General features: G+C 39.4%; 1 protein-coding gene across 2 annotated transcripts in view; it reads right to left on the reverse strand.

Annotated features, from left to right (window-relative positions):
- Positions 1 to 23103, reverse strand: part of vps50 (VPS50 EARP/GARPII complex subunit) — a 109565-nt gene that overhangs the window by 14166 nt on the left and 72296 nt on the right. The window contains exons 21-24 of one of the 2 annotated variants that reach the window (XM_061058936.1): positions 22121 to 22242; positions 17510 to 17587; positions 16960 to 17040; positions 1589 to 1737 (exon numbers count right to left, since the gene is read on the reverse strand). In XM_061058936.1, coding sequence (XP_060914919.1) covers positions 1589 to 1737; positions 16960 to 17040; positions 17510 to 17587; positions 22121 to 22242 — 430 coding nt within the window. The remainder of the gene's footprint in view (positions 1 to 1588; positions 1738 to 16959; positions 17041 to 17509; positions 17588 to 22120; positions 22243 to 23103) is intronic. The other variant, XM_061058937.1, reaches the window with a different exon arrangement.

The raw sequence follows: 23103 nt of genomic DNA on the forward strand, positions 1-23103 counted from the left end.
GAGGTGATGGCAAAAAGGTACTGCAGTTAATTCTTTTTGTTGAGCTTGACTAATTTGTTTGAATTTAGAGAAATAGAGATTCTGGGTGTTATGTAATATATTTGGGTGTTTGGTTCCCAAGCCACAGGCTCCCAGTTGGGTTTTGTTGTGGGCAGAATCTCAGATTTGGTCCCGTTGATAGACTGGCCAGACACCTTACTAAAGTTACTGATCAGATTATGGACTCATAATGTATAGCAGGATGTCATCTGCATGAAGAATAATTTTATGGTGGTGGTAACATTGTCTACTATTTGCAGTCAGGGGTTAAATGAAAAGAGCAAACAATTGTGGGCATCCTTTTTGAGAACATCTTTGTAATTGAAGTGGTCTTATTGGTATTATTGATGAGATTGCTGATTGGAGTCTAACTGATTAAGCCTTGCTTATGACTTTTGTGTCGGTATTAAGTAATGATTTTGGCCGATAGTTGGACAATTAAGTGGGGTCCTTATTTGGTTTGGGAACATCGTAATGTTTGCAGTGTTCATATGACGGGACACAGTGGTGTTTTGGTGAATTTCAGATATTACTTTGAAAATAAGAGGTGAAAGAAGGCACTGAAACTGTTTATAAAATTCTGCTGGGTAGACATCTGGCCCAGGTGATTCATTGTTTGGGCATGAAAAGGAGCGAGAGAGAGGTGCCTTTAGGTTTTCTGAATATTTGTTTTGTATTTGTATATGTTGTTGAGTTCATGTTTGGTTCATGTTTGGTTCTCTTCCTTCATCACTGAATCAGAAGGTTTTTGACATGCCAGAAGGTCTCTTAACCGGTTTCTGTTTCTTCATGGATATCAGCAGATTTTTCTTTCATACTTCATCCACAAAATATCTTCCTCTGCACTTAAGCTCTTTTGCTTCTATCATTCATCTGACCTAGCTGTCTACCTTCTATACATGAAAACATTTGTGAGAGAATGTGTTAGCCATTCTGCAGCTTTGTCGATCTGGGCTCTCGGTTTACAGACTTTCATTATAAAGTGAATGTACACTGCAGAGTTTTCATGTCCAAGAGTTGTCTAAAAAGGAATAGTTTGACCTTGTTATATATGAGGGTGCCTTTGTGAGTGTGATGTAACAGGGAAAATAGAGAGGGAGAACAACTACACAGGAGTCCAAGAGGGAGAAAATAAATGAGTAAGTTGTGACTCATTGCAAAAGTAAAAATAGTCAATTTCAGGGAAGAGTTTTTTCTTTCTGTTTTAGTTTTTTGTATGATTTTATGTGAATATTGAAATAATAATGTTTGATGGCCAGGTTCTGTAAAGCTGCTTCATGAAATGAGCTCCTTGAGGCACAGAAGTGAGAGAGAAGTGGCCTCTTAACCTTGATCATAGAAAACGCTTTGATGAACGTAACAGCCAGGAAACAATAGTGACGAAATGAAAGCCATGTTATCATAATCTTTCCACCCATACCCGAAGAATAAAAACCTATACTGGTAATTGCATCAGTTTCTAGGTTGCAATTACATTGATTACTTTATAATTACTTTGTTATGCAACGTGTTAAGTCTTCATCTGGAGTGCGGTGCAGAGAGTACTTACAGAGATTCAGTGGCCACCACCCGCTGGGCGAGTCCGTAAAGAGTCCCGCTGTTAGTGAGGACCACGAGTTGGCTGAGATGGGGGCTGGGTACCTTCTCCTTCCTGTCCTCTGCCGGACCGTGAACTCCTGTGTTCTCCCCCACAGCCTCCTGGAAGACACACAGGTAGATGGACAAGATACTTAGCAGACGGATAAATGTGAATTCATTATATATTCTTCTCTTTTCAGTTTTCAGAGATACTGAGGCACAAAATATTTATCATTTGTATTTCAACTATGCAGTACCAAATCAAAGCTTGGCAATAGTTTATGCAAATAATCTAAATTTAAAATACACTAAGTTTTTTTTGTATTTGTGACTTATAATTCTTATTTTTTTCATGTTTATTGTGGCAGCAGCTTAGTCCATAGGGACTCGAGTTGAAGGAGGGTTGCCGGTTCGAATCCTGTTTCCGTCCAAAGTATTGAATGTGGGACTAGTTTCTGGAGAGGGGCCTATTCATTTCCTGAGCATTGCATCTCAAGCCACTGAATCCCGAAACTGCTCAGGCGCTCCTTCCTGTGAGGCTCTAATTCTGACATCTCTCCATTAGTGCATCTCCACAGGATCCTGTTTGTGCATACTGTATGTCTGTGTAGCATGTTCAATAACAGAGTGAGAAAACTGAATTTCCCCTTGGGGATTAATAAAGTATGTCTTATTCATCTATATATTCCAAATGCTTCTTTCAGTAAAAGAGAAGCAGCAAATCCCAAATTCTCCCAGCTGAAACCTCATATTTCTCATTCTGTAATTATCCCGCTCAAATCACTGATTGCATCAGCTGCTTGGACAGTGTTATTAATTTCTGCAAGCATAGTTAATATTAATATTATGAGGCACATGATAACATAGGTAGCATGAGATGCAAAGCTTAATTCTGTTATGGTTTTTGCGAAACAGCACCGTCCCGATGTTACTGTAACAGTTAACTCTACTTATTAAAGGTTTAACTTGTAAAATGAAGACAAAATGACGATGATTACTGGTGGGTAAGCATCATCTAAAATTCAATCAACCTTTGGATACTGAGTAACATCTGAAATCCCACTGAACCCTCCTCAACAGCAAACATTTTATCTTTCTTTTGAAATATTCCACTACACGTCTCCATCCGGCGAGCCTTTTATCCCTTCATTTGAAAAACAATTACAATAGAAAGAGAATGATTTCAACCTAAATCCCATCCCATCAATCCCAATAATCTATATTTGCATACAAAGCCACTGAGAGTCAACACCAGCGGGTAGAGGATATTATTTTCTATAAGGCACGTCTGCCTGGCATGGCGTATCCCACTGGCATGTCAGACCTTTCAGTGGCAGACTGAACCCTGGAACAGCCTCTGGGAGATCAATAGCAATTGCACAGGTAATGAACGAATGGGAACTATTAATGGTGGACTGTAACATCCACTTACTCACTGCACTCCTGTGCAATCTGAGGCTAATATTGTGTACGAGCACATTTATTCCACCACAGCAGTGGATGGTTTTTATTATGGAAGACTGCAGCGAGTAAAGAGGAGCAGCTTTACAGGAGGAAAGAAGGTCAATCAAAGCACAATGTTCAAAAAATATGGTTACATCACTTTTATTCTTCTGAAAAACAACTTCATTAGAATATCAGAACTTGTGTGTTAAAAGCCTTTATGTAAATAAAAAGAAAGAAAGAAGAAGGAAATGTTATTGCTGACGTCAAACGAGTGTTGTTGGCAGGCACACAGTATCAAGAAGAGGCAAGGCGAGTTTATTCGGGTGTTTTATGATCCTCAGCAATCTGTTCACAAAAAAATAAGCTACGCAAACAGCTTAGCATACAGAACAAAAAATGCAAAGCATGCAGCTCTGCTAAAAATTTATAGTTCAGAACTGCAACACCGACTCTGCCTCCTCCGATGAGGAAAAGTGCTTCCTTTTCCAGAACCTCAGTGAGTGATCTCTCTGCATTCAATCAAACCTTCAGCCGGGCAGAAAAACCTTATCGGTCCAAAAATCAAACTTTATCACATTCTGAAGATTTACGCTTGAATTGGATTATTTGCCTGTACAGTGGAGGGAATCTAATGGCTTTCCCATAGAGAGTGAAATATATACCCACAAAAAGCAAGTCTGTGCAAACAGAAGTGGTATTTAAATGTCAGAAGTAAGCACAGGGAATAAAATAAACCATTACAGGGCTATTTAACAAGAAGGGAAATATGAAGTTACCTGTAAAGTTATATTACTGTTAATTCAAGTTGGAAGTAGAATCCTCATCTGCTTCTAAACACACAAAATGATTCATTGCATGAGTCACATTTCCCTCCTCTGATATACAGTATGCAGCCAGGATTTATTTTTATTTTTTTAAAAGGATGAAAAGTAAATACAGGGATTTTTTTTTATTCACTGCAAAAGTATTCCTCTCTTGCAAAAGGCTGGAGATCAAAACCCCCTCAATACCTGCCGGCCCTTAAACCGTTGAACCAGCTGAGCATGAAGTTATCTGATGTCAGATCAAGCAAAGGTGAGCCTGTGAAGCTATTCTCTTTTGTTATGCATTTATTTAGTGGCTAGAGGGGTTTTTAGATTCACACACACACTTTGTTTCTGACATGATGCATTTTAGGGGGTTTGTATTGTAAAATGTGTTGTGTGGTCATTTGGTCTCAGCCATAATGGAAATGATATCCTAAAGCATGGGATGCCAAATCAAGATTATTTTTTATGGTTTTTAAGAAGAACAATTGGCTTTATCCAGAATTCCACCACACCAATTAAAAAAAAGGGTGAATTTAATTTCCACAGGTCAACCAGTGGTACTTAGTATACTTAACTTGAAATGAACAACATGCTTGCCTTGCTCTGCTTAACTGTGTGATTAAACACATTTCAGGCTAAAGCAAAACGGTCAAAGAGAGCTGTGAAGTGAAGGATTCAAGAAGGACATTTCTTCAAATTTACAGCAAACCAACGCGATGAATGTGTTGTAGCCGTGGACTTAATCCAGAGAAGCCATTAGTACTCACTTAAAACAGCAAATTTGCAACAGAAGATTAAAGATCTGGATCATGATCAAAACTGTGGCGGAGAAGCGGCTGTTTGTCAAATGCACGGGTGACATGCGAGACCAAAAGAAACACAAGATATTATTTGAACCTTCTTTTGTGCTTCACAGATCTAAGGTAGTGATTTAGATTTTTTTATTCTTGTGGTTTTTTAAATGTTCTGGATATGGTTTTCTTTCTTTGACTGGCTCATTGTTAAAAAATCGGCTCCGGCTGTGAACACAGTGTTTCCAAGAAAAAATAACAGTGTGACCAGATGCTCTTCAGGGTGAGAAGTACCTCTTTGTTTGGAAACCAAGTTTCAATGCCCCCAAAGAGAAGATAATGTATGTTAGCTCTGTGTTTTATTGTATTTGTTTATTAATAGAGGTTAGTTATATATCTCCTCTAAAGTCAGCTCAACCTCCGTTTCATTAGTCTGACATTACAGGAAAGTCTGGCTCGGTCTATTTTTAATTACTCCGCATGAGGCTTGACCTTTCATTGACTGAGCCCCTGCAGCATTAAAACAGACTCCTGAAAGAGCATCAGGAGAAAAGTTGTGTGTCTTTCAAACTGCGTATGACTCTGCGGGGATTCTGCCGGTAAAAGAAACACTGAAAAGAAAAAGTATGGAGGAAAAAAAACAAAAAACAGTGACATTTAAAATTACGAGAGGCAAGAAAGAGAGGGTAAACACGGGTTCTAAAGTTCCCTGTGCTCCACATTGTTTCACTTTTGTGAGTTGACGTGCACCTCAATGGCAAACGCGATTTGATGGAATAGCATTAACATAATTCACCACCATTGTTGCCCTTTGGTGACCTAGAATATTTGAATGGTTTTTGGGGACATACATGCAAATCAGGAAGACAGGAGTATTAAAAAAAATAATTGCATATAGTCTGAATGAATATTTTTTTTATCTGCAAAGACAAGAAGAATGTCCTAATTTCTTTATACAACTGATGGACACAAACAATATGTTCTGCTTCTGCAGCAGTGAATCTGAGAGTGAGTCTTGCACTGAATTCTCTGCGTTTGTTGGCACCAAAAGGCAGCTTCTAAAATCTGTGAAATTATCAATAACTAGTTAAATGGCAAATACAAGCTTTACAAATACAGACATCAGGTCTTCAGTCATCATTGTAGACGCACTGTTTTCAATTGTGGTGAACCGCATTGGCTATTTGATATCACCACAGATACAACCGCTCAAACTTGTGATTTTTTACGGTGATGCTCGATCAAAATGACAAACGACTTCAGCGAGATAAAAAGCAAACTGACTCAATGTGCCTGCTACTCGTCCACGTGTATACAAAGGAATGCCATATTGGACAAGTTAAACACGAGGGATTGATTTTTCAAAGTGGCTGGGGATGAAGCAGACCTTTCCATATAGCGTGACTTATAGTGAGGAGGTCATGACTCATTTGATTTACATCCTGCAGCTGTGGGAGATATTTAGCAGCAGTGCAAACCTTTAAACAGCAGTTTCTCTGCAGTTACACGGAGATACATAATGGAATGGCTTTATCAGAATGGAATTTTGTTTGTTATAAAGACGAATGATTATTGGTCTGTGCTGGTTTTTAACATTTGCTACAAGATAACAACTATCAGAATCCGAGTGCAGAGTGATAAAGACAATTAATTTGATCATCCATAAATCATTTCAGAATTTTTTTAGGAGACGATGTTGAAAAAAAACAACATCCCAACATTTTGGTTTCACCCTCACATACGTGAGGAAAATAGAAAACAGCAGAACAATTTAATAGCAAAGTAATTATGCAGTGCAGACCTCGAGAATAAACAGGTAATTTCCTTAATTCACACATAATCTTTCAGACTCACACCTGCAATCAAGCTACAGTAAATACTCATTAGTTGAAGACTGACAGGTTGACATTGCAGTCATTAGAATGTGACATTGAATCCATCCAGGGGCTGATTTCACATTTTTCTGTTTACAATGAAAGAAAGAAAGTTGTGACAAATGGAGAATGAACATGAATCCAGTGCAAGCAGTGGTGAGACATTGAGTTTAGTATTACAATATGAATGATTTCCTCTGTGCACAAAACTATGTCATGTGCATCTGAGCATGTCAAAAACAGCTCCACAATGAAATGCTCCCACTTCTTCCTATCGCATTAACCAACGCAGTTTGGAGATCCAACCACACACTCTTCACACAGGAGAGATACTCATGAACATTTCATGAGGACGTTTTACGATAGCCAAGGGCGGCTACTCTTCAATACGGCTGACATCGATTTGGAAGGGGAATATGCTCGTTTTCATTTCTCACTGAAAAGACTTTCACCGCAGTCAGAAGTTAATGATAATTTATGTTATCACACCGAGTCAAACACAGAGGCCGCCACAAAAAAAGGAGGAAATTAAGCAATGAAGCGAACCATGGCAAACAATACGAGAAAAATGGCTGTATGGAAAGTCAGAATATTCTTATCACATCTCCACCTGCACCTTTCTGTGTCTATGCAGACTGAAAGCATTTCATCTACTATTACACTGCCTCTGCACCACTGCACTGAAGAGGTTCACATTTCTCTTTATAGCCCACTGACTCATTGCAGATTACCCACAGAAAAATGAGTGTCTGTGTTGGAATTCTTTTTTTTTTTTTTTAATACGACAACAGGACAGTCTGTGATGTGCGAAAGAAAAAACGCTAAATCATCTTCCAAAATTCAAACCTGTGATCCTCCTTCAGAGGACTTCATTCTGAAATGTGATAAAACTTACAAAGATGAAGTGTGACAGCTGATAAAGCTTCCTTCAGTGTGAGGTGTTCTTTAGACAATTTTAACATCTGAAGCCTCATATTCTGCTATAATAACTTTAAGAATATTTTAAAATGCTGCTACAGTGACTTTTATTAGATTTCTTTTGCATGAAAAAAAAAAAACGATTTGGAAAATTCAAAAAGGGCAGGTTACTTTGAAGAAAAGCAGCAACGCCAGCAAGTGGGACCCAAAGTACATTTTCAAGCTCTGCAGGAAATAAACAAGGTTGGCATCCTCCGAGGTGGATGCACTGCATGGTACAATTTGTTCAACTCCCTGGTACAGAGGACCAGAGAGCAGAATGCTGATAACACATCCTGAGTCAAGTAACAGACTGGAAACAAGCCAGCAGGTCCTCTGCAGCCTGCTGAACTGGTTAAAGACTGTGAATCAATTTAGAATAATAACAACTGTCGACCTCAGAGAAAAACGATTCCCTCAGAATATGTATCAAGTTTTGATTTCTTTGTTAAGGGATCTGTTTGAATTTTATCTTTAAACAAACTTTATTAATAAACCTGCTGTACAAAAGAAGACTGGCTTTTATTGGTTAATGTTTCGTTTTCATCATCGAACTGTTTGGGAGTAATCTTCAAAACTATGTTAATCATTGAATCACAGAAGTAGTGGGAAGCTGCCGCTAATAAATACGATTTTCCTCCAACCTAAAGCAAATCTGCCCCACTTATAATCTCACCCAATTCTTTAATGTTTGTTTTTTCATAATTACTTTTGCAGGGCAATATTCTATGAATGACCAAAATGAATCAGCTTGCAAAGTTTGTCACAGCAGCTTTAAAACAGCCTGTTTGGCTTCCTGCTACGCCAGCCGTTAGCCCTTTGCTATAATCAAGCAGCAGTTAACAAGCCTTGTGTGAGTAGCATATGGAAACCCTATAAACAATGAAAACAACTCATGTGTGATTGGCTAGCAGAGCTTGTCACCTCATATGTGTCACGTAGAAGCTAATGAGTGTAGGACACACTACAGACTTGCTATGCTAGCCGTTAGCCCTTTATAGCACGTAAAGCTAACAAACCTTGTGTACATTTGCATAGCTAAGGACTTTGACATATTATAAACAATGACAGCATTTTTTCCCCTTCTGGGCCTCTCATTAAACAGCCATGTCTTTAATTTCTAAGACTTCAGAAGAAAAAATAATCAAAGTTTACAACGAGTCTTGAGCAAAAACAGTACTTCTGTCCATTGTTACAGGAGAAAAAGGAGAATATATGAGTGGGTGTCTGACTCCTCGGAATAATCTCAAATGATGATAAAAATGGAAGCCAAGCAACAGAACTGGAGAGACAGAGAGAGAGAACAAATCTTTTCTTTGTGAACTCCCCATGTTTTAATTATCTGTCTGGCACTAGTGCTCAGATAAAAGCAACCCTCAAGTTAATAAACCATTTAAAGCCCTCTTTGCTAAACGGTGAGTAAGAACGAGACTCCAACCTTGTGGTGACAGACAGATAGCGTCTTTCTTTTTTATATTTTTAAATAGAGACTACTCTGCTACACCCTGAACATACTCAAGTAATTAAAACCTTGGCCCTACATGATGTTAATATACTTATGTCCTAGATATTACTATAGGAAACTGTGCTGACTTAAATTGGAAAACTAATACGACTTTGTCATTCTATGAGATAAACATGAAACAAAACAAATGGTTTGAGAAATCAGGCTGTAAGAGAGAGACTTGTAATAAACACCTTGTCGAAAGTGACTTCATGATAAAGACGACGCAAAAGAACATTTTGTTCATCAAGAACGCCTGCTAGAAATATTATTTACACCATGTCACGGAGGGAAAAGCTACTTCAGACAACTAAATAAGGGGCCTATTTCATATCTTAGGATAATCAGTTGATGTATACTCATTATGCGTGATGAAACTTTCGCATCCTTACAAACCAAGCGTCTCTGTCTTGATATAAACACATTTGATATGTTTTAATGAGTGTATTGGGCTTCTATCTAGTTTCTGTTTCACCTCTTTCTTTCCGTCTGCATTGCTTTAAGGTCAAACTACTCTCAGATTTATTTTTCTCTCTCATCATTTTAACAGAATTCTCTCAGTCATGCACTACTGTACTCGCTCTCCGGCACTGACAAAACATCTTAGCTGATCAAAAATTAATGTGAACGGTACAAAGAATTAGAGCGAGTCAGAATGTGGAAGTGTTGGCACCCATTCAGCTTTAAAAGCTATTTACAGTGTCAAAAGAAAAGACCTATGTTGATGACAAAAAAGAAAAAGAAAAAAAGAACATCAGTACTTCAAGAGAAACTGCATTTATAACAAGCCAACCTATAATTTGATTAGGAATTTTGGAAAGTAGCGTTGACCCAAAAAGCCTTTGGGGAAGAATTTCTTGACTTGATTCTGTCAGTGTTACCAATATCCAGTTAAAAACAAGTAGCTTGTTTGAGAGTGCAAACATCATCTTCACTGTCCTTGAAGACCTTTGTTTTCCGTGGACAGGGGAGAGGGGAAAACAAGTTCTATGTCTGCCTGTGAGGTATTAATTAAGAGCGCTGTTAAGAGCTATGAAGACATCAAGCATCAACACTAGGGAGCTTCTCTTCCCTGAGTAATGATTACAAAGTAAGCCCTGAAGAAAAAAACTTGTAAAATGAACGTACAGCGAGGCTTTACGAACAGATAAGAGCAAAGAGAAACAGAGGTACAAGAGATGCTTGATGACTATAAATCCCTGCTCTTTTTTCTTCTTCAAACAGATCAAAGACAGGGGCCGAGATATTTATCAAGCTGAGAAAAGATTCTTAATGAGTAAGATGAAAACACATTATGTTGTGTTTGTATAATGAGATTATGTAATGTTTTGTGGTATTCATAGGGGACATGTTTTCTTCTTCTCTTAATATCTTTGAAAAAAAGTTTCCACAGTATGTCACCTCACCCTGCAGTGACCAGGGACCCCCTCTAATTGGCTACATTAGGGGACACACCCCCTGATCTTAACTTTGATTAGCTCCCTCCACAGTCAGAGGTGGGACTTATGTTCAAATTAACTTATTAGCCAATGTAGCAAAATAATGTTATTAGCTCAAATGTAGCAAAAGTTTTCTTGACTTGTTTCATTATACTGTGACTTTCAGAGTTTGTCTTCTTTTTAAGTCCTTGGAGAATTCATATTATTTGTTCTAGCATATACCATTTAGCATTACTGCATATCTTAAATGAGTATACAGCAGCATAGGAGGCTCCCTTGTTTTACTTAAGTAGCCATTGTCTGCATTGCGGGCCCTTAGGTTTCAATGCTTTTCTAAAGTGCTGATTCAGGCCCACCTCTGCTCCTGGAGAATCTATTTCATCCTTGGGTTTTTCCCTGCACATCCACTGAGGGGTTTGTTGTGAGTAGATCCATTTTGATTAACAGCCTGAGGTATTTTTGCGGTGGGTATGGGAGGCTCTATCTATCGGCCCCAGCAGACATCTGAGGAGAGACGGGAGCTCCCTCTCACTATCACATGCCTGGGTCCATCATTTCAACTGTGTGAGGTAGTTTTATACGCCCTAGGGATTGACTACAAATAGACCTAAACACATACAAAATGCATCAACTGTGCTTGTGAAAACAAATGTTTTAAGAGGCTTTAATATTCCCACAATGCATCTTTTGAAAAGCATTCTGTTAAAAACACAAGGTTTTTCAAGAATTTCTTAGATTTGAAAAGCAGTAGTGTAGAACACATCAAAGTGTAAATAATATTAATAATATATATCCAATAATATCCACTCGCACCTTATTCATAGTAAAGAGGAAGATTTAAGCAATCAATTACCCTAGCTGATGATAACTGATGCCTTTTAAACACCAGCATCTGCAGGCAAATCTAAAAACGTGTAACAACCTTCATTTATTATTCCCAATTTGAATAGAAAAATAAATAGCCCTAATTTGAAAGCCGCAGTAAATTTGGAGAGCTTAATGGATCTGTAATCACCCTCGTCATGAAGGAAGCTTCCCGTTGAGAGTTGAAAAGAGATCTCTCAGTTGAAGTGTCTCAATCTAACATGATTGACTGCTTACTCCTCTCCAAGTCCATCCCACTGAGACTTATGGCCATGTCGAGTGAACTGGCTGCCATGCAATTACTGTCAAGTGGATCCTATTGCACTTCTTCATCCCTCTCATACAAGAAATGTAGTTCTCATTAGACGAATGTCACATGAAATTAGGACTCTCATTTATTGTGTGCGACATCCCCAGACTCCTCTAGGAATGTGTTTGGAAACTACTACTCTCAAAGTTACTGCTTTGATCAACTGTCTCAGTCAGACAAGAAAAGGGAGACACGAGATGGCAGTAACTGGAAATCTTTGGTTTAACAAAGCCAAACATGAGAGCCACATGCCACCCCTGCATTAGGGGGGGGGGGGTCCCAGTTGGGCAGCCTGAAACAGAAAAGTCTGGATTTGCCCCTGCTTGATAAACCAACACGCTCGCAAGCATGTCATGTTACTTTGGCCATCAGCAGGACCGGGGGCTCTGTTGATGGGACATAGGGGGCAACAAGTGAAGGACATGGACTCAAGTTTGACCCAGTCTACAATTTACAATCTGTCTCTTGTCAGTCTCATCCACAGTAACTGACACTGCTTCTGCTGAGAGTCACTGTCCAGTTTCATAGCTGTCCTATCAAGACTGATGAATCCTGAACAAACACAGAAGGAGCAGAGGATAGTCGGGATAGTTCCTGTCTGGTATGATCGTCTCTTAATTATCTTTAAAGCACAAAGAGACAAGCTCTTCAACAGACAGTGCAGGGCAGAGCGGCGCTCTCTCTCTCTCATTATTAATCAATGTAGAACGCCCACTGACGATCTATCTCTCCCTCCGCTTCAAATATAAACCAACAATAATCCATCTAGATCATCAAATAGAGGGGATTTTAATAAACGGAATCAAAATTACAGTGTTATGAAAAATGGATGCATTGGTCTACAAAATACATTGTGTTTTTTGGCACTATAAGAGCAGCATGCATAGTAACTCGAGCGTGTCAATTCAAATGTATCAGCCAGTGTGATTGTGCAGAGACGAAAACTCAGCCTTGATAGGAAAATGCAAGTAAAGCAGAGACGTTTATTTTGTGCTTTCTTTTGGAGTAAGGCGAGGTTGCATTGGTAGGGCGGGCTGCCGCTCCAAATGCATGGTAGGGAAAACATTGGATATACCATTGGCATTTTGTACATGGTGGTACAATATATTTTGAAAATTGACCAGATGCTCTATCTGTTCCAGCGTCTGACTTCCTGTCCAGGTCGATCTGCTCTGTTCAGCTGGACGCGTGCTGGAAGGCAAGCAGACCCTGTGGGGTGTAGCAGTGATTCTGCTTATTACATTTGTCACACTTGGAGCGCTGATGAGTCATCTGCACAAGTTACAGACAAGAAGTTGGGTTACTCTATCCATTGGGATTGACTGTCTCTTCATCATGGCCGAGGAGCATGACCCGCAGCTGGGCTTATCAATGAAATGTGTGTGTGTTTACTGAACCCCACCAAAAAAAGTCGATACTAGTGATGCCCAGATGACTTCAGTATAAACAGTCACACCATGGAGCTTAATTATGATCCATAATCCCTGTCAAATGAGAATCCCCTCTGGTCAGTTTCACCATTCAGAGAGAGACAGCAGGCCACAACACTGAGACATGTCTGGACAGTGATCTATCCTTGTGAGACAAGCAGAACTAATGACTGCTGCAGTGTGAAATACATGTAGTGTGTGTGTGTGTGTGTGTGTGTGTGTGTGTATGTGTGACATGAAAGGCCGCATGCCAGAGTGTGTTAACTTCCCCAAGCTATAGTTGCACACCACAACCACACAACACATGCTTAGAGATAAACACTAACGACAGAAAGAGGGTGTGAAAAATTGCACACTGCATTGCTGACATACAATAGGACTACAAACCTGTACAAGTTTAATTGAAGTCTGTACTCTCTCTGTTAAAATGTGTTTTCTTGTTTGCGAGTGGGTTTTTGTGCATGTCGGCAAGCACTCTTCACTGCCAGATTACTGATGCCAGTCCTGAAATTACCCACATTCTCATTCTTGTTTGAGAGCCAGGCCTGCAAAAACGTCCCTTATTACACTAAAGCTGAGCACCCACATGCACACAAACACACTCACACATGCATTTATTCAGCTCTTTTCACAGTTATGTGTTGACTTCAGCAATTGTAAAACAGAAAACAACACATTTCCAGTTGTCTTCCTGTGTCAAGGTGTTAGTAATGCAGATACAAACCTTTCCAAATGTGGTAAAGGGAAGGAGTTGACAGGACAAGCAGATCAGATGGAATAAGGAAAAGGAAGAAATGTGAGAGATCGTGGTTAAAAAATGGACTGAGTGACTGAAAGAGTAAATAGTGGTGGTTTAAGCACTGAGAGCTAGTGGCAGCTCCCTTCACAATGATGCCTGAGGCTCAACAGCTGTCACAGCTGAACTTTCTGGCAGCGACAATATGGCCGCAGATGTAGTTCATGGTGCCATTCTGAGATGGCATGTCATCTAACCCACCCCAACGCAGAAAAAAGAAAGGATTTGAAGGATTGTACGTTAATTATTATTTCATGAAGATAACTCAGTTTAGAGCGTCCTGTTAGGTAAAGGCGACACAGTTTGAACCCGGTGTTGATGACAGCGCATTAATTGGACATTATGTAACAGGAGGGTTTTTTTGGGGGGAAAAATGGAGAAGGCAATTCCATCGCTGTCACTCTCATAAGTTTCTCCCTAACCTTAAAACCTTCCAAACAACTCTCGATTAAATATTCAAAGTCAAAAGTGAGTCAACTCCAAATGAAACTGTCATACCCAGACCGGCTGTGGGGGTTTCGTAGAGGTAATCAAGAATAAGGGAGGCAGAGAAATGGAACATAAATGAGGGGATGATCTTTTACTTTTTCCCCCATGGGGCTCCCAATTTAACTCTAAGCCATTTGGTAGCGGAGACAAAATGAGATGGAATTTTACCACTGTTCATATGGGACTCGGAGTCATTACAGGCACATCGGTTTTGGAATCAAACAGTTGCAACGATAAGTCAGGTGAACAAAACCGCAAGGATTCGCAGCTCAATTGAAATGCAGCGTGCAATTAACTTTATAATCTGTTTACAAATGAGGTCTACCCCGCGTCAATCTCTGGAGTGTTAGGCTGTGTATTGGCATGTAGGTTGTGGAGTGCATTTGTGTACTCTCTTTGAATACATTCTAGTTACCTATCTGAAACAAAGGAATCATAGTCTACATTCAAACTGAATATATAAGGTAAAGAGTCAAATGTACACAAGCTCTGGAAACTTCATCTTTATGTTTTCAATATGTATAATGGAAAAGTGTGTCTGTGTGAGATGTATGTGTTCAGGTCATGATCTGACACATAGAAGAACAGCGAGAGAACAAGATAGTGTTAGCTCGGAGAATAGGGCATTTTCCCAACATTGAATGATTTATCACGATGAGCTAAAAGAATTCTGCATATGAGAAAGGACGGACTCAAAGCATTTGCAGATCTATTTGTGTAGTTACAGCCTGCAGCGTCCTCCCTCTGAGGACATAGACTGTGATGGCCACATATAGTGATACGATTGCTGTCATCTGTAATGCATGTGTAAGTGTGCATGTGTTAAAGTTTTATGTCTCTTGATACTCTTTTGTTGTAATTTTCCACTTCCATCAAGTCCGTCCATTTGTCCAGAACAGCAGGCAGCTGAGCTCGTCGGGCTTTTGAAAATATCTAACAAATTAACCAGAAGATTACTGGGTGTGAATAATTTGCCATAGTGCCCCTTGAGAGAAGAAAACATGCTCGCTGTATCACACCTCTAAAAAATAATTGAAAGCTTTGAGTTTTATTTTTTCTCTTTCGCCTCTGACTTCCTGCTTTATTTCCTTAGTGTATTCCTTTCCCTCAGCCATAGCCCTGAACATCACAGCCAAGTGGCCTTCATTGCCAACACATCAAAATGTCATTATGCCGAACTGTCAAATAAATGCTTTGTTTTAAAAAGGTCATTTAAATGCTGTATGGTCCTGACGATGGAAAGCGGCTGATTGTATCTGAATAAAAAGGTGATGCTGGTAGGAAAACAATTCACTCCTTTCACCTTACTTCCATACTGATGGGATATACATTAACAAAGAGACAGGTCTTGATGGCTGCCATGACAGCATCCTATTTGATAGTTATCTGAACTGACAGCAACAATTGACACCTTAACACCGTCTAAACAGAGGTCATGTCAGGGTCTTAAAAGGTGCAGAAATGCATCCGTAAATGAAAAGACACTAACTGGCACATTTAACAGATTATCCTGCAGGCTTGTGTATGCAGTTACCAGAACATAAAGATGGACTTATAAAATATATTTTAGTGAGACAGACAGAAAGCCCCAAAGACTTCCAGAAAATGAAAAAAAAAAAAATCAGGATATCACCATGGGAAAAGAGATTCTGTTTTTCATTTCCAAGCTGATAGAAATTGTGACGCATGATCAAAATCTAATTCAACAGCGCATATGCATTATTGGCCTCTTTGTTTTCCAATACAGCTCTGAGCGTTAAACTTTGAAATGAAAGCAGCATTAATGTTGTCTGGTGTGAGAGGTGTTTTACTGCTGAATAACAATAGCATGTAATATGTAAATAACTGATTCCACTTACACATTTCTAAAACTGTAGTCGAAGGATTCACATTTAAATAAAAAGGCAACATGAATTAAATATGAGTTCAGTTGGACATTCACTAAAACATCTATTGTAATTAGACCCAGGGGGCAAAGATCATTGTTTTATTCTTGTTAGAAAACAAAATAAAAAAAACAGAATCAAATTTTAATTTTCCTCCAGGGGGAATTACTTCAGCAGCATAGCAGATTAGAGTTGGATTAAAGTTCAAGTAAAGCTGCTCTGAAGACAGGCCATGGAAGGCCGTATGTTTGTTAGAAAATGGAAGAAGAAAAACAAGAGAAGTGAGAGAACACACGTATCATCAAATAACGGAGGAGAGGACCTGTTGGGGAATACACTGTGTGGACCACATCAGGCTAATTGTCACAATGTAATGTTACAGCAGGGAGCAGTGATTGAGAGCTCTAATGGAATAACACATCTAGCCTGGAAACATGGGGGGGGGGGTGTGTATGTGTCAGTGACCACTGGCCAGATAATGGCAACCCATAATGCATTTGTGGCATTTGTGGCATTTGTGGCAGTGAAGGCCGTGCACACTTTCAACAGTAGGACCAGACATACTGCCACGGTGGATAGAAAAAAAATAATACAGACAGGGGCTTAAAAAGGAGAGAGGTACATGAGGATGAAGGGTATGGAGGGAGCATATTGGGCATCAGAAAAAGAGACAGGCAGGGAGGTGACATTGGATGATAGAAAAGAGAAATTAAAAGAGTGAGTAGAAAACGAAAGTTGCAGTCCTACCATGTCGATGAGACTCTCCTGGATCCGGTTCAGTGTGGTTCTCAGTCGGCTGCTGATAAGGCCCAGGCCCGATGACTCATACTGAAGATAAACACACACACAATATGCACGCACAGTTAGAGTCTGCAGAAACACATACGGAAGTGTGAAAGCACATACCCACATACAACATCTGCTCCCATCTCACGCAGTGGGAGAATCTTTACACTCTAATTTTGATAAGGCTCTTTTGAGAAAAGAGAATGAGGAACTGAGAGGAAAAGGCGTTAAAAAAAAAAAAAAAAAAAAAAATAGACAATCACTACTGTTATGGTGGTAAATAGACTAGGTAGACTAGAGGGGAAAATAAGGAAGGTCAGGGGGGTTGATATCACAGCAAATTCAACATCTAAATGCTGCTGAAATTACTTTCAGGTGCACTTGATGTCGCTTGAGAAAGCCATTCATGCACAATTTTCAGGACTTTAAATCAACACCACCACTCACAAGGCAGGGGGCGGGGCGGGGGGGGGGGGGGGGGGGGGACAACCCTGTGCAGATCTACTCTTACCAAGCAGGTAGGGCCCACCACCCTGACAGCACCCACCTCTCTGCCACCATGAGACGGCAAAGATGGGCTTGGGACAGGCTATGGATGATGAATGGACAGCAGAGGAGACAAACAAAAAGCAAATTCTTAAAATTAAAAGGAAGAAGTATTAGAGAGTTGAATGTGGGAAAAAGAAAAATCATACAAACAGAATCAGAAAAATGGAAGACATTTATTGATTACTCAAAAATGCATAAGAAAACAGCCTGGTTTCTTTGAGAAGGTGACACTGATGTGACACTGATGTGACACCTTCTCTTCTGTTCTTGAGAAACTCAAAAAGCTGAGTTCCAGGCTCCTCAATAATCAGCTTTTCACAAGTTTAAAAGCTTCTAAGTTGCCATTTTTAGTATCTTCATATTTGTGTCTTGAAAAGCCCTGAATTGGGGCCCCTCTGGTCTAAATCAAATGATGCAAAATTAACATTTTATTGATGAGAAATTTGATAACGCCATTTAGTTTTTGTGACATTGGCAAAAGACTCAAACTTGTTTATGTGTGTGCGCGTCTGTGTGTTTTGAAGATGCTATGTTGTGGGCTTGTGAGAAATGCAGACTCCAGCTCTTTGTAGCATTGTGACACATAATAAAGAGTAAATGTATCAGTATTTGTTGACATCTGATGTTTCAAATCATTTGCTAATACATGTATGTCTTTCTTGAGTTCTTAAAGCTGCTGTACTTCACTGTGGACAAAGCAGTACACAGTACTTTTTTTTAATGATCCTGTTCTCAACTTATAATTATTGTTATCTTAAAAAAACCCTCTTCCTTTATTTTAAAAATCAAATTGGACCACTCATTGTGAATCTTGGCTATGGAATATGAAAACAAAGGGTGTTTCTGCAGTGTGCTGTTAAATGAACCTTGTCTGACACCTACAGTACCTTGCAGCAGCAGTTTCAGGCTTTAATAATAGCATTCAAGAAATAGTCGGTCTCTATGCTAACGGTTCCTTTTAGTTTCTTAGACCATGTAGAGGCATCAGTAATAATTTCAGACAGTTTCATGAGCAGCTAAAAAAACTCCTAGGAACTTTCAACTAAGGCAAACACAGTTCAAAATGAGCTCGAATTGTCGCCCTCATTCTTTTAGAGTTAAAAAGCCTCGCACTGAGGTGAACGTTGTAACCCCAAATATGAATTAACCAAACTACCAGTGAAGAATAAGTGTTTCAGACGTCTGTCTTTAATCAGCCTCACACACCATTATTGGAAATGTAATGATAAGTTATAAATGTGAGTTTGGGAACTTTTGATTTATTCTACATCACAACTGACTCCGATTGGGTAAGCCTTGACTTGCACATGAGCATGAAAAATGGATAACCTCTGTGAAGACGTGTCTGAGGGAGTTATGACTCGAGAATAAAAAATAAAAAAAAGAGCTGTTCAGAAAAGTCATCTCTTCAAGCGTGACATACTTTTCTGCTCTGCACTGTCTCAACACAACTTTCGACTTCATTGTTTTGGTAGCTCGTCTCTCTCCTCGCGTCTTTCTGCCATCATATTGTAGAACAGAGTGACACAGAAGAGTGATCCGTCTTCATTCCCCCACAATCTTTAGTTCACGTATTTCTGTTCAACTTTCCTACTAAATTAAGCTTTCCATGACTTTAAAACATTAATCAGCTTTTCAAATAACGTTAGTTAATCTGCCTCTCTTGGCCCCCAGCAGAAGAAATCCCGGTTATAATGACGATGGAGAATCTCTGAGCCTGGCACATAATGCATCTTGAGAATGTGTATTTCAGAGTCAGTAGTGCAGCTGGAGTTGACAGGACCAATATACACAGATAATGGGGCTATTTACCCTTTTGAATATTAATGTCACCCATTACTCTTCAAGCGAAGAAGTCAAGCAGCTCCATCTTGATTCCGACAGTGTAAAAAGAGCAGAGTCCAGGTCAAACATGCCAGCATATGTGCAAAGAAATCTCCATAAGCTGTTTAAAAATTCATGGCCATATTAGCATTTGACTGTAGGTGGCTCTTTGAGAGAGACTATTCAGGAAGTGGGTGGGTTAATGAAATTACACTTAATGAGGACTAGAGGTACAGTGCAAAAAGAAGGAAAAGTGAGAGTTTAAGAGAGATGCATACAGACAGATAAAGAGTGGCAGGGGAGTAATGGGAGGAAAGAAAGCAGGGGGGATGAAAGACAAGCATGGCTGAGTGAGAGAAGCAGAACATGTAAGATTAATGACAATGTACTTCAAAAAAGAAAGAAGTAAAAAAAAAAAAAACACACATGGCATATACAGTATATGTTTAAAGAAGGAACAGAGGTAGAAAGATCTACAGAGGAAATGTGACAGAAACACTCACATACAGTTTGTACCCACAGCGGTCAGATAGAGACACATGTGAAAAGCAACTGCTTCACAATTGTCAACTCACAACCAGTATACCTACTTCACGAATCTCCCCGTGAGACAGACACACACTCACACCAACAAATGTGCCAATAATGTGTATGGCATCAGCTCCCACCGAGAGCGCTCATCCTCTTTATCTCTTCCACTGTGAAGGGACAGAAGTCATTTTGTTGCTATCATTACCATTTCCCCCAAGGGTGCTGCTGACACAAATGATGTTTCCTTTCTTTGTGAGATGCAGTATAAATGATATGATCGCCTTTAGATGGAGTGTTAGACCGGGCTTGTAAACTATCGTTAAAGTGACATTTTAACTGAGACAGACAGCCATGAGAAAGGATGGAAGCAGCAGTATTTCCCACGTCTCACTGTAAATCATCTAATAAACAAAGAAAAAAAAAAATCATAAATCCACATTTTGAAATAAACAAAGGCAATTCTTGAAGCAGCATTCCACTGATACAGCACCAGTTCATTATGTAACCGTAGGCTTTGAAGTAGAAAAATATTCAGATTACTTGCTGGGTGAAGCTTTCTTCTTTGTATTTAAAAGCAATGTAAATGAAGCCACACATCAGGGATGAATGAGGTAATATCTGTGCCTTTTTTTTTGTTTGTAATTCTGTGAATTATTTTACTCGGTTCTTTAAAAACGTTGGAAGATGACAGAAAATGACAGAAGATAGAGATGGGGAGGAATTCCAGATTCAAATAGAGGATGTTGTGGTTCATTATTTGCATCATTGACCAAGTGGAACCCTCCAGTGTTAAAAATGAAGCCAACACAGAATTGCACAAAAAAAAAAAAAAAACTCAAGTGTGCGCCTCAGGCTGGCTCTAAAGGAATCCCCATTAGAGCCCATGTTAAGTAGCCAGTTTTATTTGTGAAATAAACATGTAACAGCCTGGGAAAAAACAAGAACAACACAATTTTGGTCTCTATAGTTAATTTCTCTCTGCATGACAACTGTACAAAGGGTGAGTTTTTGATTAAATTAAGCCTTTAAGTAACAGGGTCTGGTAGCTGCTGTCTTCTTGCTAGACATCAATACATGATCACTGGACATTAACTCTCAGCCGTGTTTGTGGGATCTTAAGAATAAAAATATCTGTCTGTCGTTGGGATTTATGGTATTGACTGGCTGACCAAGAAGTTTGGGCTCAAGCATTTCTGGTGAGTGAAATTCTAGAATTATCGTAATTGATCTTTTATCACTAAGTAGCAGGTAAACTATGCTATACCTGGCTTCTTAGCTCGTTCGGTTATTATTATAAATGTATTCATATGTTGGCCACTGCATAGGTCATAGGACAGTATTGTTGTTGACTTTTCCCTGAGAAGATTAATGTGGACAATAGTGATGATGGTCACCCGCCACTAAATAAGCTGCCTGAGTTTCTTGGGTCTGATAAATACTCAACTCTGGTCAGTTTTCACCACAAACAGAATCTAGTTCTGTGGGAAACGTGAGGCCGAATGAACTTATTAAACAAATAAGAAATTTACGTTAGTATGTTGACTCTGGCGCCACCCTGTTCTTAATATTTGGTCACTCCTAGCTCTAGAAAACCAACTTGGTGATGGCCTTATACTTCACTGGAGGCTTCATTTTAGCGGCCGAGGAACTAATGGGTTCAATCACAGGGGGGGGTCTACGTCCTTTGCTTATAAAGTCTATGCTCTTGACACTCGTAGACACCTGAGCAGCACTATAGTCCTCTTTTTTCCAGCATTAAGGTGTGCCAACACTCAAGGAAAGTTGATGTTTGAGCACAGTTGGTTACAACAGTTAAGCAGCTCGACCTTTTTAATAGATGAGAAATGACACCTTTAGTTACCTTTGTTTCTGTTAAACTCTTGGTTTTGAATTCTGTACTTTACAGTGCTGCAGTCCCACATTTCAAAACGAACATTTACATAACAGCAGTCAGAACAGAAACACTTATAAAGATACAGTCATAAGATCTTGCTTCATCTCTAAGAAATAACATGTGGTAGAGGTGACTGGTGGCCTACAGCACAACAGTTCTTTGCTACAATACAGCTGATGAGTGATGTCACTGATTCAAAGAACCTTGTTCAATAGGGCAGAGGAGCTACATTAGGGTTGTGTTTTCCATAAAAAAAATTACTCTTAAAGATGAATATACAGTTTATTATAAAAAGGTTGATATGTGATTAAAAAAATACTGTACCATGTCATTGCGTCCAAAGAAGGTGTAGACGGCGTACAGATAGTAATCGAACAGCTGGGACACACAGTGGATGACATCGAAGGCGATCGGCTTCAGGATGTTCATCATCTGCATGTACTTCCCTGTGCAGAAATAAAACAGGACTAAGTATTGAAAAGCTTTATGTGTCCAAAACGTGACATTTCATGCATTATTCAGTCCATCTTTAAGGAGTTTAAAGGTTTTAACCACAGGAAGTGAACGTTTGTGGAACAACTTCAGCAGGAGCACATTTGAATACATTTGGAAGCGAGGATTTAATTTAGCAGGAAGGTAATAACAGCAATGGGTACAGAGGTACCGGGGTGTAACAAGGTTACCACTGACTTAGAACTGATGAATGGAGGGTGGGAAAACGGAAGAAATAAACTCAATCAAGCTGGCTTTGCCACTGAGACAGCACTATTTCTCTAACACTCTCATTTTTCATGCCCTTTCTCGCGAAGGGAACTCTCCTGAACTGAGGGAGCAATCTAACTCCATCAACGTGCTGCAGAGAGTGAATTAGAAGTGATTGCTTGGGATCAAACTTCGGGGTTCTCACTCGGTTCAAGTTTTGCCACACGACTCTGAATCAATAAGACCAATAGTGTGGAAAAAAAAGACAAAAGAAAAACAATAATAGCACTTTTTTTTTTTTTTTACTGTATGTCCATTTTAGACGTATGAAAGAAAAAAAGAGAAAGAACGATTAAAGGAAAAAAATGTGTTAAAAGTTATTGTGTGTGTGCAATGGTAAAGAAAAGTAGCAGAGCTGTATCACCATCATGAGTTATTACATTAAATTAAATAAGAGAAGGTCATACGACCATGCAGAGAGATAAATGGCTCATCTAATTCCTTTTCACACATGAATATCACATCATAAGGGTCACTTTGCCAAAGGGCACACTCTGCCAAAGGAAGGGCCCCGATGTCTTCAAAGCCACGTCACAAAGACATGA

Source organism: Labrus mixtus, chromosome 16, assembly GCF_963584025.1.
Source record: "Labrus mixtus chromosome 16, fLabMix1.1, whole genome shotgun sequence".
NCBI classification, from domain to species: domain Eukaryota; kingdom Metazoa; phylum Chordata; class Actinopteri; order Labriformes; family Labridae; genus Labrus; species Labrus mixtus.